Source organism: Nematostella vectensis, chromosome 4 (genome assembly GCF_932526225.1).
Source record: "Nematostella vectensis chromosome 4, jaNemVect1.1, whole genome shotgun sequence".
NCBI lineage: Eukaryota > Metazoa > Cnidaria > Anthozoa > Actiniaria > Edwardsiidae > Nematostella > Nematostella vectensis.
The window spans coordinates 12,129,447-12,142,646 of NC_064037.1; the positions used below are offsets into that span (position 1 = coordinate 12,129,447).

The 13,200-nt window shown below is 43.9% G+C and overlaps 1 protein-coding gene across 2 annotated transcripts; it reads left to right on the forward strand.

The window, feature by feature from the left end:
* The first annotated feature begins 84 nt into the window (after positions 1 to 84).
* LOC5516587 (counting factor associated protein D) lies at positions 85 to 12,962 on the forward strand. Of its 2 annotated transcripts, none has more exons than XM_048727065.1 (9): positions 85 to 1,897; positions 3,657 to 3,844; positions 4,582 to 4,822; positions 8,920 to 9,115; positions 9,578 to 9,792; positions 10,370 to 10,461; positions 10,746 to 10,904; positions 11,799 to 11,994; positions 12,532 to 12,962. In XM_048727065.1, the coding sequence occupies exons 1-9, from the start codon at positions 832 to 834 to the stop codon at positions 12,909 to 12,911; spliced, it is 2,733 nt and encodes a 910-aa protein (XP_048583022.1). In that variant the 5' UTR covers positions 85 to 831; the 3' UTR covers positions 12,912 to 12,962. The 2 variants fall into 2 exon arrangements, with proteins under 2 accessions (XP_048583022.1, XP_048583024.1); XM_048727067.1 differs by lacking the exon at positions 85 to 1,897 and adding an exon at positions 2,630 to 3,266.
* The last annotated feature ends 238 nt before the right edge of the window (positions 12,963 to 13,200 follow it).

Sequence of the window (13,200 nt, forward strand, 5' to 3'; positions counted from 1 at the left end):
TCTCAAATTGAATAAAGACAAAGACTTCCATTATTAGAACCCTTTAAACACCTACAGGGAATCGCACCCACTCCACGCGGCCGGTACACGGCCACGCATGCTCTCTTACAACACTGAAGTTTCGTGTTGTATTGGGCGAGGAAAAAACATCTTGTGGGACCAAAAACCCCTTAGTTTCCAACCAGAGTAAAACCTCGATGTTGTTCCAGTACGAGTTAAGGGCGGGTAAGCTAAACGAAACAAAATAATCACATCGACAAGATTGCACCATACGTCCTGCCTAAAAGCTTAAAAACGATCTGGCGTATGAATAAAAGACAAATGTGTGAAATAGGTCAAAATGTTCCGTAAAAGCGCATTGGAACTTTCTTGCTACATCGAAAACGATGTACTGTCAAAATGTTTTGAGGAGCAATAAGTCGCGAGGTCAAATCTCGTAATATGTTGCTTTCAACAAAAATTCTTTTTCTGCTAAATACACTTAACCTTGAATCAGCAGTCGTTGTTGGGAAGAGAAGTAAAACGACATAGCGCAGCGACTGCTTGGAGTCAACAGAATCGACCTTAAACTGTTTTGACAGCCGATCTTGCGGTAACATTGTTTTGATTATCTATTTTTGTTTATAACAAAAAAAATATATTTTCAGCGGGTTTCGCTTAGCCTTATTTGCAGGTTTTGTTCGAAGGCGCATAAATATTTAAACTGTAAGCCGGTGTTCCAACTATTGGAAACAAAAAATTTAAAAAACTTCCCTCGCCTATATTTTGCTATGATTATGATCTGAGAGCTCTGATGTTGACCAACAAAGAAGCGAGTATTTATACATAACTATGTCCTCGTCTCGAAGGTTATTCAAGTATCTGCTTGTGTTTGTTCTCGTACTTTCTGTCAATTCAGACATCAATGAACAGGTAAAAAAGAAGGGGTACTTGACTGTTCAAAACACGACCGCGGATGGTCGTAGAAAAGCCGATTTCGTAGCCACAATAGATTTAAACGGGACGACGGAAATTCAAGAGACTTTTGAAGATGATAAAAGCAAGAATAAGAATTTTGGTGGCCCGGATGTTGGTATTTACACTGGCTATGACGACTTGAATAAGATTAAACCAATAATGGATGGAAGTATGGTGAATGAACCACAAAATGAACCGGTGGCAAATGGAAGTATGGTGAATGAACCACAAAATGAACCGGTGGCAAATGGAAGCATGGTGAATGAACCATTAACCGAGCCGGAGAGAGCAGCAGGAAACAAGCAAGCATTTGATGAATATACAAACAGCACGGCTAACCTTGCCAGGGAAAACTACCAGAATAACAGCGGTAGGTTTTATGAGAATAATAGCAGTTCTATTGATTATAACGTATATGGCGAGACAATCAACGATGCGTCAATTGGTGCAGAGATGGCGAAACAATCAGACGGGTCAGCGGATAAACATAGCAAAAACGCAACTACTGATAGTCACGTGGCTATTGAAAGTGAAAGCCCGGATGTAACTGAGAACAAGAATGTGATCGATAGCTTGAGAGGAGTGAAGGTTGAGCCTCAAAATGTGAAGACTCCCGCTGGCGAGTTCACGATAATAGATGAGCACGACTATTTAACACAACAAGAACTCGCAGAAGAGCAGGACGAGGACACGTCCAATGTCTCGGTGGAGGCATCCTGGCATCACCCCCAGGCTCCATTAGCTAGTTTCCAGGGCTACAATGACGGCTACAACTACGCCCAGCCTCTCTCGGATGGAGAACGCGCCAAACTTGAGGTTAAATTCCCGCGGTTTTATCGCGTCCAAGGAACACTGAGTCTCCCGTATGATGAGATCGTGGAACCGTTCGAGGCTTGGTACGCGGGGGACTACAACATGAGCCGCATTGACTATTATTACGGTAAGGTAAATGCGCGCATTGAATATTATTACGGTAAGAAAAATGTGCGCATTGACTATTATTACCGTAAAAGAAATGCTCGTATTGACTTTTATTACAGTAAGAGAAATGCTCGTATTGACTTTTATTACAGTAAGAGAAATGCTCGTATTGACTATTATTAGGGTAAGGGAAATGCCCGCATATTAACTATTATTTCTGTAAGAGAAATGTGCGCATTGACTATAACTACGGTAACGGAAATGCCCGTATTGACTATTATTACGGTATGGGAAATGCGCGCATTGACTATTATTACGGTTAAGGGAAATGCGCGCATTGACTATTATTACGGTAAGGGAAATGCGCGCATTGACTATTATTACGGTAAGGGAAATGCGCGCATTGACTATTTTTACGGTAAGATAAATGCACGCATTAGCTATTTTTACAGTAAGGGATGCGCGCATTGATTATTATTACGGTAAGGGAAATGCGCGCATTGATTTTTATTACTGTAAGGGAAATGCGCGCATTGACTATTATTACGGTAAGTCAGACGCCCGTATTGACTATTATTACGGTGCGGGAAACCAAATTACAATAACCTCACTGTTGTCTGGATTTGTTCGGCACTCGATTACATTGATCGCCCATTCCCATTTTACTTTTGGCTTGAAGAAAAAGAAAACGATTGGCGGTGAAAAAGATAGTGCTACCGATTTACGTATCCTAAGACTAATAAGCCTAAATTCCAAAATTTCAACTTTCATAATACAAACCTTTAAATGATAAATAGCTACTAAAACAGACGGACCAGGAAAAAAATAATTCCGCTTTTGCTGCCGGCTCAGTTTTGTTATTTTTTTTTTCAACTAACAACTGGTATATTATTGCTTACAGCACTGCTAAATATCACAACAATGGGAAAACACCGATTGTTCATTGGCCAAAACAAAAACACATGACATATGTGATCTACAAGCTGGTTAAAAACTGGCCAATGAACCGAAGGGGAAAGTTTTTTCCTTTTTATTTCACGATATGTTTTCTACTAATAGATAGTTCAAACTATCTATTAGATTCGTGACTATATGACTATATGAATGGCAAAGGCTGAGAAGACGGAAAATGCAGAGATTCCTGTACGTATTGCTGGCTATTACTGTTGCTTGCGGCTTCTTTTTGCTAGGGTACAAACTAGCGAATATTTTGGGAAGATATAAGAAACCATCAAAAGAGAATAGTATCGCTACTAAACTGCGGTTCGATTTGCCCTCGGCCTATCACGCCATAGGCACTCTTCATCTTCCATACGACAACATCAGAGAACCCTTTGAGTCTTGGTACGCTAGGGATTATAACATGAGCCGCATTGATTATTACTACGGTAAGTTGCGTCTGAGGTCGCGGGTCACTGCTATTGATGACTAGGTCAGAGAATCTTTTTGGCTTGGTACGCTAAGGATTATAACAAGGGTTCGCAATGGTTATATTATTAAGGTAAGCTGGGTCTGGGGTCGCGTGCATATCGCGTCCTTATAGCGACCAATTACAATATCAGATAGTCCCTTGAGGCCTGCTATACACTGAGATGTCACCATGGGACCATTACTATAACTACGGTGTGTTGAGTTTAAAGTCGCGGCCTTATCGCGACTGTAATGCGACCATTATCGCGAACTTATCTCGACTTTACTGCGACCAACCTCGGGGCTAGAATCAGAGAAGTCTCCCAGATGAAATTCTGCCATAATAAAGATTTGTATTGCCTTTCCAGGAATGGACAAGACGTTTCAGCGCGGAGACCTGATGGATTACGGTGTCCTGGTGAAGGTGGTCCCTGCGCACTGGGGGAGAGATGAAGATCTGGACAAAAACACCATCAGCTGCTGGTACCGTCCAGGGTTCAGATGGTCACAGCAGCGTGGACAATCAGTTCTCCCTGCTCATCTTGAACATTTCAAGGTAACCATAGAAACATCAACAAGATCGCTATACAGTAGCACCCTCGAGAGTTGTCACCAAAGGATTTTCCTCCGACATCCTCTATTTCTCAGCATTTTAACAAATGAGTGGTTTCGGGGGGGCGGATACAACGCTCCCTACTCATCTGGGTCTTAATGAGTGTATTTTACATGATGTCCGAAGTATTGATTACGCTAATTACAATTGCCTAGTACTAAGAATTTGTTTGCATGGGGCAGCTATTTGCGAGCCAAAATCTTTTGCTTAGAGTTACAAGGTCCGGTTTACCGATAATAAGGTATATCTCCAGAAGGCACAGTTTCCATTTTATGGTGGAGCTCGAGAAACCCACCTTCCTCTGATCGTCCACGTAATTTTGTATTCTACATAGTTATTTTTTAATTTCCATACATAGCTCGCTCTGTAGAGCAATATGCGAGGGTCGATCGATTATATTAATACATTTTTGATTGCATACTTAACCACTGTAATTTATTACTCTATATTCATTACAAAGTTCATTATAACATCATTTATTGTATATTTAACGACTGCATTTATTACACTATATTCATTACAAAGTTTATTATTACACTACTAACTGATTATATATTTAACGACTGTAATTTATTAATCTATATTCATTAAAAAGTTCATAATTACATTATTGATTAAACATTTCACCACTGTAATTTATTTCTCTATATTTATTACAAAGTTTATAATCACATTAACAGTTTATCGGCGAGGAGATTCGTAGCGGCATGCCTACTTTCAAGTATCAGCGAAACACTACGATCTTCCATAAGAAAAACTCTTACACTTTCTGGATGACGAAGGCTAAGCCCCATCGTCCCTTGCGCTACGTGATGCACGGCTATGACACTCTTCTGAACTCCTTCTACGACCACTATGTCATGGACTATCTCTCCTTTCAGCCCTGGAAGTTTGACTTTGAAGTCATGAAGATTCCTAAAGGTAGAGAGTGGTTGGAAGAGGGGAAAGGGGAGGGGTGTGTGGGTGGGGGTGGGGGTGGATTAATCAGGTAAAGAGGGTGGGTGTAGATGGTGTAGGGAGTGGGTTTAGCTTGTTATAAGGGGTGGGATTAGATTAGCTATGGGTAGGGGGTGAGTGCAGTTTTGTGTAGGGGTAGTGTTAAGCTTGTTTAAGTGGTGGATGTAGCTAAGTCTTACTGGATGTAAGGGGTGGGTGTAGCTAGGTTTAACTGGATGTAAGGGGTGGATGTAGCTAAGTTCAACTGGATGTAAGGGGTGGGTGTAGCTAGGTTTAACTGGATGTAAGGGGTGGGTGTAGCTAAGTTTAACTGGATAAGGGGTGGGTGTAGCTAGGTTTAACTGAATGTAAGTGGTGGGTGTATCTAGGTTTAACTGGATTAAGGGGTGGGTGTAGCTAGGTTTAACTGGATGCAAGGGGTGGGTGTAGCTAGGTTTAACTGGATGTAAGGGGTGGGTGTAGCTAGGTTTTACTGGATGTAAGGGGTGGGTGTAGCTAGGTTTAACTGGATGTAAGTGGTGGGTGTAGCTAAGTTTTACTGGATGTAAGGGGTGAGTGTAGCTAATTTTAACTGGATGTAAGGGGTGGGTGTAGCTAGGTTTAACTGGATGTAAGGGGTGGGTGTAGCTAAGTTTAACTGGATGTAAGGGGTGGGTGTAGCTAGGTTTTACTTGATGTAAGGGGTGGGTGTAGCTAGGTTTAACTGGATGTAAGGGGTGGGTGTAGCTAAGTTTTACTGGATGTAAGGGGTGGGTGTAGCTAGGTTTAACTGGATGTATGGGGTGGGTGTAGCTAAGTTTAACTGGATGTAAGGGGTGGGTGTAGCTAGGTTTAACTGGATGTAAGGGGTGGGTGTAGCTAAGTTTAACTGGATGTAAGGGGTGGGTGTAGCTAGGTTTAACTGGATGTAAGGGGTGGGTGTAGCTAAGTTTAACTGGATGTAAGGGGTGGGTGTAGCTAAGTTTAACTGGATGTAAGTGGTGGGTGTATCTAGGTTTAACTGAATGTAAGTGGTGGGTGTATCTAGGTTTAACTGGATTAAGGGGTGGGTGTAGCTAGGTTTAACTGGATGTAAGGGGTGGGTGTAGCTAGGTTTTACTGGATGTAAGGGGTGGGTGTAGCTAGGTTTAACTGGATGTAAGTGGTGGATGTAGCTAAGTTTTACTGGATGTAAGGGGGGAGTGTAGCTAATTTTAACTGGATGTAAGGGGTGGGTGTAGCTAGGTTTAACTGGATGTAAGGGGTGGGTGTAGCTAAGTTTAACTGGATGTAAGGGGTGGGTGTAGCTAGGTTTTACTTGATGTAAGGGGTGGGTGTAGCTAGGTTTAACTGGATGTAAGGGGTGGGTGTAGCTAAGTTTTACTGGATGTAAGTGGTGGGTGTATCTAGGTTAAACTGGATTAAGGGGTGGGTGTAGCTAGGTTTAACTGGATGCAAGGGGTGGGTGTAGCTAGGTTTAACTGGATATAAGGGGTGGGTGTACCTAGGTTTTACTGGATGTAAGGGGTGGGTGTAGCTAATTTTAACTGGATGTAAGGGGTGGGTGTAGCTAGGTTTAACTGGATGTAAGGGGTGGGTGTAGATAAGTTTAACTGGATGTAAGGGGTGGGTGTAGCTAGGTTTTACTTGATGTAAGGGGTGGGTGTAGCTAGGTTTAACTGGATGTAAGGGGTGGGTGTAGCTAAGTTTTACTGGATGTAAGGGGTGGGTGTAGCTAGGTTTAACTGGATGTAAGGGGTGGGTGTAGCTAAGTTTAACTGGATGTAAGGGGTGGGTGTAGCTAGGTTTAACTGGATGTAAGGGGTGGGTGTAGCTAAGTTTAACTGGATGTAAGGGGTGGGTGTAGCTAGGTTTAACTGGATGTAAGGGGTGGGTGTAGCTAAGTTTAACTGGATGTAAGGGGTGGGTGTAGCTAAGTTTAACTGGATGTAAGTGGTGGGTGTATCTAGGTTTAACTGAATGTAAGTGGTGGGTGTATCTAGGTTTAACTGGATTAAGGGGTGGGTGTAGCTAGGTTTAACTGGATGTAAGGAGTGGGTGTAGCTAGGTTTTACTGGATGTAAGGGGTGGGTGTAGCTAGGTTTAACTGGATGTAAGTGGTGGATGTAGCTAAGTTTTACTGGATGTAAGGGGGGAGTGTAGCTAATTTTAACTGGATGTAAGGGGTGGGTGTAGCTAGGTTTAACTGGATGTAAGGGGTGGGTGTAGCTAGGTTTTACTTGATGTAAGGGATGGGTGTAGCTAGGTTTAACTGGATGTAAGGGGTGGGTGTAGCTAAGTTTTACTGGATGTAAGTGGTGGGTGTATCTAGGTTAAACTGGATTAAGGGGTGGGTGTAGCTAGGTTTAACTGGATGTAAGTGGTGGATGTAGCTAAGTCTTACTGGATGTAAGGGGTGGGTGTAGCTAGGTTTAACTGGATGTAAGGGGTGGATGTAGCTAAGTTTAACTGGATGTAAGGGGTGGGTGTAGCTAGGTTTAACTGGATGTAAGGGGTGGGTGTAGCTAAGTTTAACTGGATAAGGGGTGGGTGTAGCTAGGTTTAACTGAATGTAAGTGGTGGGTGTATCTAGGTTTAACTGGATTAAGGGGTGGGTGTAGCTAGGTTTAACTGGATGCAAGGGGTGGGTGTAGCTAGGTTTAACTGGATGTAAGAGGTGGGTGTAGCTAGGTTTTACTGGATGTAAGGGGTGGGTGTAGCTAGGTTTAACTGGATGTAAGTGGTGGGTGTAGCTAGGTTTAACTGGATGTAAGTGGTGGATGTAGCTAAGTCTTACTGGATGTAAGGGGTGGGTGTAGCTAGGTTTAACTGGATGTAAGTGGTGGATGTAGCTAAGTCTTACTGGATGTAAGGGGTGGGTGTAGCTAGGTTTAACTGGATGTAAGGGGTGGATGTAGCTAAGTTTAACTGGATGTAAGGGGTGGGTGTAGCTAGGTTTAACTGGATGTAAGGGGTGGGTGTAGCTAAGTTTAACTGGATAAGGGGTGGGTGTAGCTAGGTTTAACTGAATGTAAGTGGTGGGTGTATCTAGGTTTAACTGGATTAAGGGGTGGGTGTAGCTAGGTTTAACTGGATGCAAGGGGTGGGTGTAGCTAGGTTTAACTGGATGTAAGAGGTGGGTGTAGCTAGGTTTTACTGGATGTAAGGGGTGGGTGTAGCTAGGTTTAACTGGATGTAAGTGGTGGATGTAGCTAAGTTTTACTGGATGTAAGGGGTGAGTGTAGCTAAGTTTAACTGGATGTAAGGGGTGGGTGTAGCTAGGTTTAACTGGATGTAAGGAGTGGGTGTAGCTAAGTTTAACTGGATGTAAGGGGTGGGTGTAGCTAGGTTTTACTTGATGTAAGGGGTGGGTGTAGCTAGGTTTAACTGGATGTAAGGGGTGGGTGTAGCTAAGTTTTACTGGATGTAAGGGGTGGGTGTAGCTAGGTTTAACTGGATGTAAGCGGTGGGTGTAGCTAAGTTTAACTGGATGTAAGGGGTGGGTGTAGCTAGGTTTAACTGGATGTAAGGGGTGGGTGTAGCTAAGTTTAACTGGATGTAAGGGGTGGGTGTAGCTAGGTTTAACTGGATGTAAGGGGTGGGTGTAGCTAAGTTTAACTGGATGTAAGGGGTGGGTGTAGCTAAGTTTAACTGGATGTAAGGGGTGGGTGTAGCTAGGTTTAACTGGATGTAAGGGGTGGGTGTAGCTAGGTTTAACTGGATGTAAGGGGTGGGTGTAGCTAAGTTTAACTGGGTGTAAGGGGTGGGTGTAGCCAGGTTTTACTGGATGTAAGGGGTGGGTGTAGCTAGGTTTAACTGGATGTAAGGGATGGGTGTAGCTAGGTTTAACTGGATGTAAGTGGTGGGTGTATCTAGGTTTAACTGGATGTTAGGGGTGGGTGTAGCTAGGTGTAGCGGGGGGCAGGGTGGTGGCCAAGAAGGGTTGGTTTAGCTGTCTTCCCAGGATTTGAACCCAAAGAACATGTTGAAAGCAAAAGCGTCTGCCTAAAATAGTAAAATGCATATTCATAAGGAATATTCATATTCATAAGGAATAATAACTATCGGCATGCATACTTTAGGTACGAATTGTGAACAAACGCTGAACAAACTCAAATCAAAATTTCACTTCAACCCAATGTCCGAGTTTATGCATGAGAACTTTGACGACGCGGAGGTGATAGGAGCCTACGAGCATTTTAAACAGCGGCATAACAAAAGTTACCCGGATGTTTATGAGCACCAGAAGCGAGTCCATATCTTCAGACATAATATGAGGTAAGTCGATAAGTATTTCTGCCCTTTAGATACAGTAACAACTTAGTTCCTGGCCTTCCGTTGGTGACAGTTTCAGGTGACGTCACATCATAAACGACAGGCCAGGAGACCCGAAAGAACTAGGCTGATACTGGAATGGTCCTGGCTTCCCCAGCCAGTAGTCCAGGGCTCTATTCCTGAGTCAGGCCAATTTGAGATTTAGACATGTACGAATATCTGGACATACATTGAGGTCTGCGTGTTCCGCTGTTCCGTGTCCTCTCGGATAAGTTTGTTAGGCTTGAGGTTCCGTATCTTTAGAAGAACAGCTCCGGACGCCCTTAATTACCTATACTGACGGCCACAACCGAATGTGAAGCTTATTGAAACTTTATAATAAGCATAATAATAAAAGACGGCATTTAGTCTCAGTTTACAGTGACTCAGTTTACAGTAACTTGTTTCCGTCCACTGACTGATTAGGTATATTCGTTCCCATAACCGCGCCCGTCTGAACTTCACGCTCGCCCCCAACGAGTTTGCGGATATGACAGATGAGGAATTCGAATCGTACAAGGGACTCTTGATCGATCCAAGCGGAAGCGACGACGCTCTTAAACGCCAAGAGATCCCAGAGATAAGGTTTAACGATAAGATCGAAGTTCCTCTACCGGACAATTTGGACTGGAGGGACTACGGTACGTTCTTATCCCGTATATCCGGTATTTAACATTAACCGTGCTCTCCAATTAAATCCTTCTCAGGTTTAATGTAAATGTACGTCTTCCACCGTACGTCTAGTGTTACACCTTTCGTCTAGCGTTACACTTAACGTCTAGTGTCACACCTTACGTCTTCTGTTACACCGTACATCTAGTGTTGCATCGTACGGCTTGTGTTACACCGTACATCTAGCGTTACACCTTACGTCTAGCGTTACACTTAACGTCTAGCGTTACACCGTACGGCTTGTGTTACACTACGTCTAGCGTTACACCGTCCGGCTTGTGTTACACCGTACATCTAGTGTTGCACCGCACGTCTAGCGTTACACCGTACATCTAGCGTTACACCTTACGTCTAGCGTTACAATTAACGTCTAGTGTTACACCTTACGTCTTCTGTTACACCGTACATCTAGTGTTGCACCGTACGGCTTGTGTTACACCGTACATCTATTGGTACACCGTACGGCTTGTGTTACACCGTACGTCTAGCGTTACACCGTACGGCTTGTGTTACACCGTACATCTAGTGTTGCACTTACCATCTCAGGTGCTGTGACTCCCGCAAAGGCACAGGGACGGTGTGGCTCGTGCTGGACGTTCTCCGCGATGGGACCAATAGAAGGCGCATATGCACTGAAGGTCAGCGATACACCGGACCTTACTTAACACAGGGTACCCATGGCTCTACTGCAGGGTACCCATGACTTTCTATCAAATAATATCCATCTTCTCTAAAAAAGAGATATTGCGGAGCTTCTCTAGCACGGTAGGTAGCAATCCAAGGGTTAGAAAGCAGTTAGTTAAGCTGTCCGATCATGATAGTGAGTCCGAATTTTATTTCGTATGACATTTTTTAAATTCCAGTGATACACCCCTATCCCAAATAGATGCGGCCATATAATCTGTAACTCTTGCTATTGCAGACGGGAAAGCTGAAAGATTTCTCAGAGCAACAGTTACTGGACTGTTCCTGGGGTTTTGGAAACAATGGCTGTCGCGGCGGATTCTCATGGCGTGGTTTGGTCTGGGCCAGGAAATTTGGTGTTACGAGCAGTAGGACATATGGGCGCTATCTAGCACAGGTATGTGGGCAGAAAAGGGGGGATATGAGGGCAGGGGGGGTGGGTATGAGGGTAAGGGAAGGTGAATATGGAAGGTGGATATGATGGCAGGGGAAGGTGGGTATGAGGGCAGGGGAAGGTGGGTGGGTACGAGGGTAAGGGAAGTTGAATACAAGGGCAGGAGAAGGTGGGTATAAGGGTAGGGGAAGGTGGGTATGAGGGCAGGGGAGGGTGGGTATGAGGGTAGGGGAAGGTGAATATGAGGGCAGGGGAAGGTGGGTATGAGGGCAGAGGAAGGTGGGTATGAGGGCAGAGGAAGGTGGGTATGAGGGCAAGGGAAGGTGGATATGAGGGCAGGGGAAGGTGGATATGATGGCAGGGGAAGGTGGGTATGAGGGCAGGGGAGGGTGGGTATGAGGGCAGGGGAAGGTGAATATAAGGGCAGGAGAAGGTGGGTATAAGGGTAGGGGAAGGTGGGTATGAGGGTAGGGGAAGGTGGATATGAGGGCAGGGGAAGGTGGGTATGAGGGCAGGGGAAGGTGGGTATGAGGGCAGGGGAGGGTGGGTATGAGTGCAAGGGAAGGTGAATATAAGGGCAGGAGAAGGTGGGTATAAGGGTAGGGGAAGGTGGGTATGAGGATAGGGGAAGGTGGATATGAGGGCAGGGGAAGGTGGATATGATGGCAGGGGAAGGTGGATATGAGGGCAGGGGAAGGTGGATATGAGGGCAGGGGAAGGTGGATATGAGGGCAGGGGAAGGTGGGTATGAGGGTAGGGGAAGGTGGATATGAGAGCAGGGGAAGGTAATAATGATGATAATGATGGCGAAGCTCACTATGATGACGCTGGGTGCTAACGATGATTATTGTGGCGGTGATTGTGATGACATCAACAAGCTTTCTCGTCGTATCACAGGAGGGATACTGTCACTGCGCCAAGACGGATAAGTGCGACACTGTTCATTTTGAGCGCGTCATGACAGTGCCCAAGTACAACCAGACCGCACTGCGCCGCGGTCTAGCGCTGTACGGGCCAGCGTCTATCGCCATTAACGTAAATCGGAAATCGCTAAAGTTTTACAGTGGCGGCGTATATGATGACCCACAATGCCGTGAGTACGATACACGCTTTCAAATGGATTAACGAGCCATAATCGGCCGTACCTTAAAGCCGCATTGTCACCAGTTCACTTCCGATGAACTGCAGATGATTTTTAACGGAAAACGCGAAAAATATTTCAAATTTGTAAAAGGTGTGTTTATTAGAAGTTTCTTTGAGGATGTGTTTGATAATTTAGACAATGCGGCTTTAATCAATTGTTTTTATTCATTGAAAGCAAAGAATGAGACAAAATATAAAAGTAGCCATCTTAAGTTTAATATTCTATTGATTTTATCTAACATTCGACAATATCGAAGAGGTTATTTAAATCTGCCTATTGAAATGGCCTAAATAAAGAGAAAGCAAAATACAAGCATTTTTAGGATAAATCCACATGAGGCAAGGGTTTTCTAAGAGTCTAACCGTCAGTTTCCCACCGAAAATGTCTTGGGTCAATGAATGATTGTAGAGAGAGAGAGAAAAAAAATCGATCGATAAGTGTATCGATCGATTTATCTATCTATCTACCTACTTTTTCTTTTTGCAGCGCCGAACACGAATCACGGTGTAGTTGTAGTTGGCTATGGCGTCGAGGAAGGACAGCCGTACTGGATTGTCAAAAACTCTTGGGGAAAATTCTGGGGCGAACAAGGATTCATTCGCATCTCTCGCAAAAAAAACCAATGCGGTGTTGTTTCAAACGAACCAATATTTGTGGTATTTGACGCAAAAGAAGATATGACAAACGATAACAGTGTGGATTTTCCTTTCCAAAGAATGGATAAAGTCAAGTTTGTGGACGATGAAAGATTTTTAAATGTCTCGGCACTTAAGTTGTCGCCGTTTGATTACAAGCGATCTCACATTGACTTATGGACTCCGCCAGTGTTCATAAGCGGGAAGAAAAGGAAAGAAAATCTAGGATAATAGCACAAATTTCTAATTTCTCATAATTTATCATTAAAGTATGTTTTATTATTTCTTCGTGGGTTTTGTTTTTGTTCATATTACAAAAGCTATTTTTATGTTGAATATGTGTCGCATAAAAGATTATTATTATTTCTTTTTCTCAATTTCGGTTCTCACGAGCACACAGGGAGCCCGCGCGACAGAGACACACAGGAATCCCGCGCGAGAGATACACACTAGAGCCCCGAGCGACCAAGACACAGTTTGCGCAACAAGCCCTTTTATATGAATCGAGTATTGTGATATG

Bases quoted from the DNA above. Each gene is read 5' to 3' on its own strand.
- LOC5516587 (XM_048727065.1), top strand. From the start codon at position 832: ATGTCCTCGTCTCGAAGGTTATTCAAGTATCTGCTTGTGTTTGTTCTC. The intron at 3,845-4,581 runs GTAACCATAGAA...TCACATTAACAG, and splicing joins CTCATCTTGAACATTTCAAG to TTTATCGGCGAGGAGATTCG. The intron at 9,793-10,369 runs GTACGTTCTTAT...TTACCATCTCAG, and splicing joins TTTGGACTGGAGGGACTACG to GTGCTGTGACTCCCGCAAAG.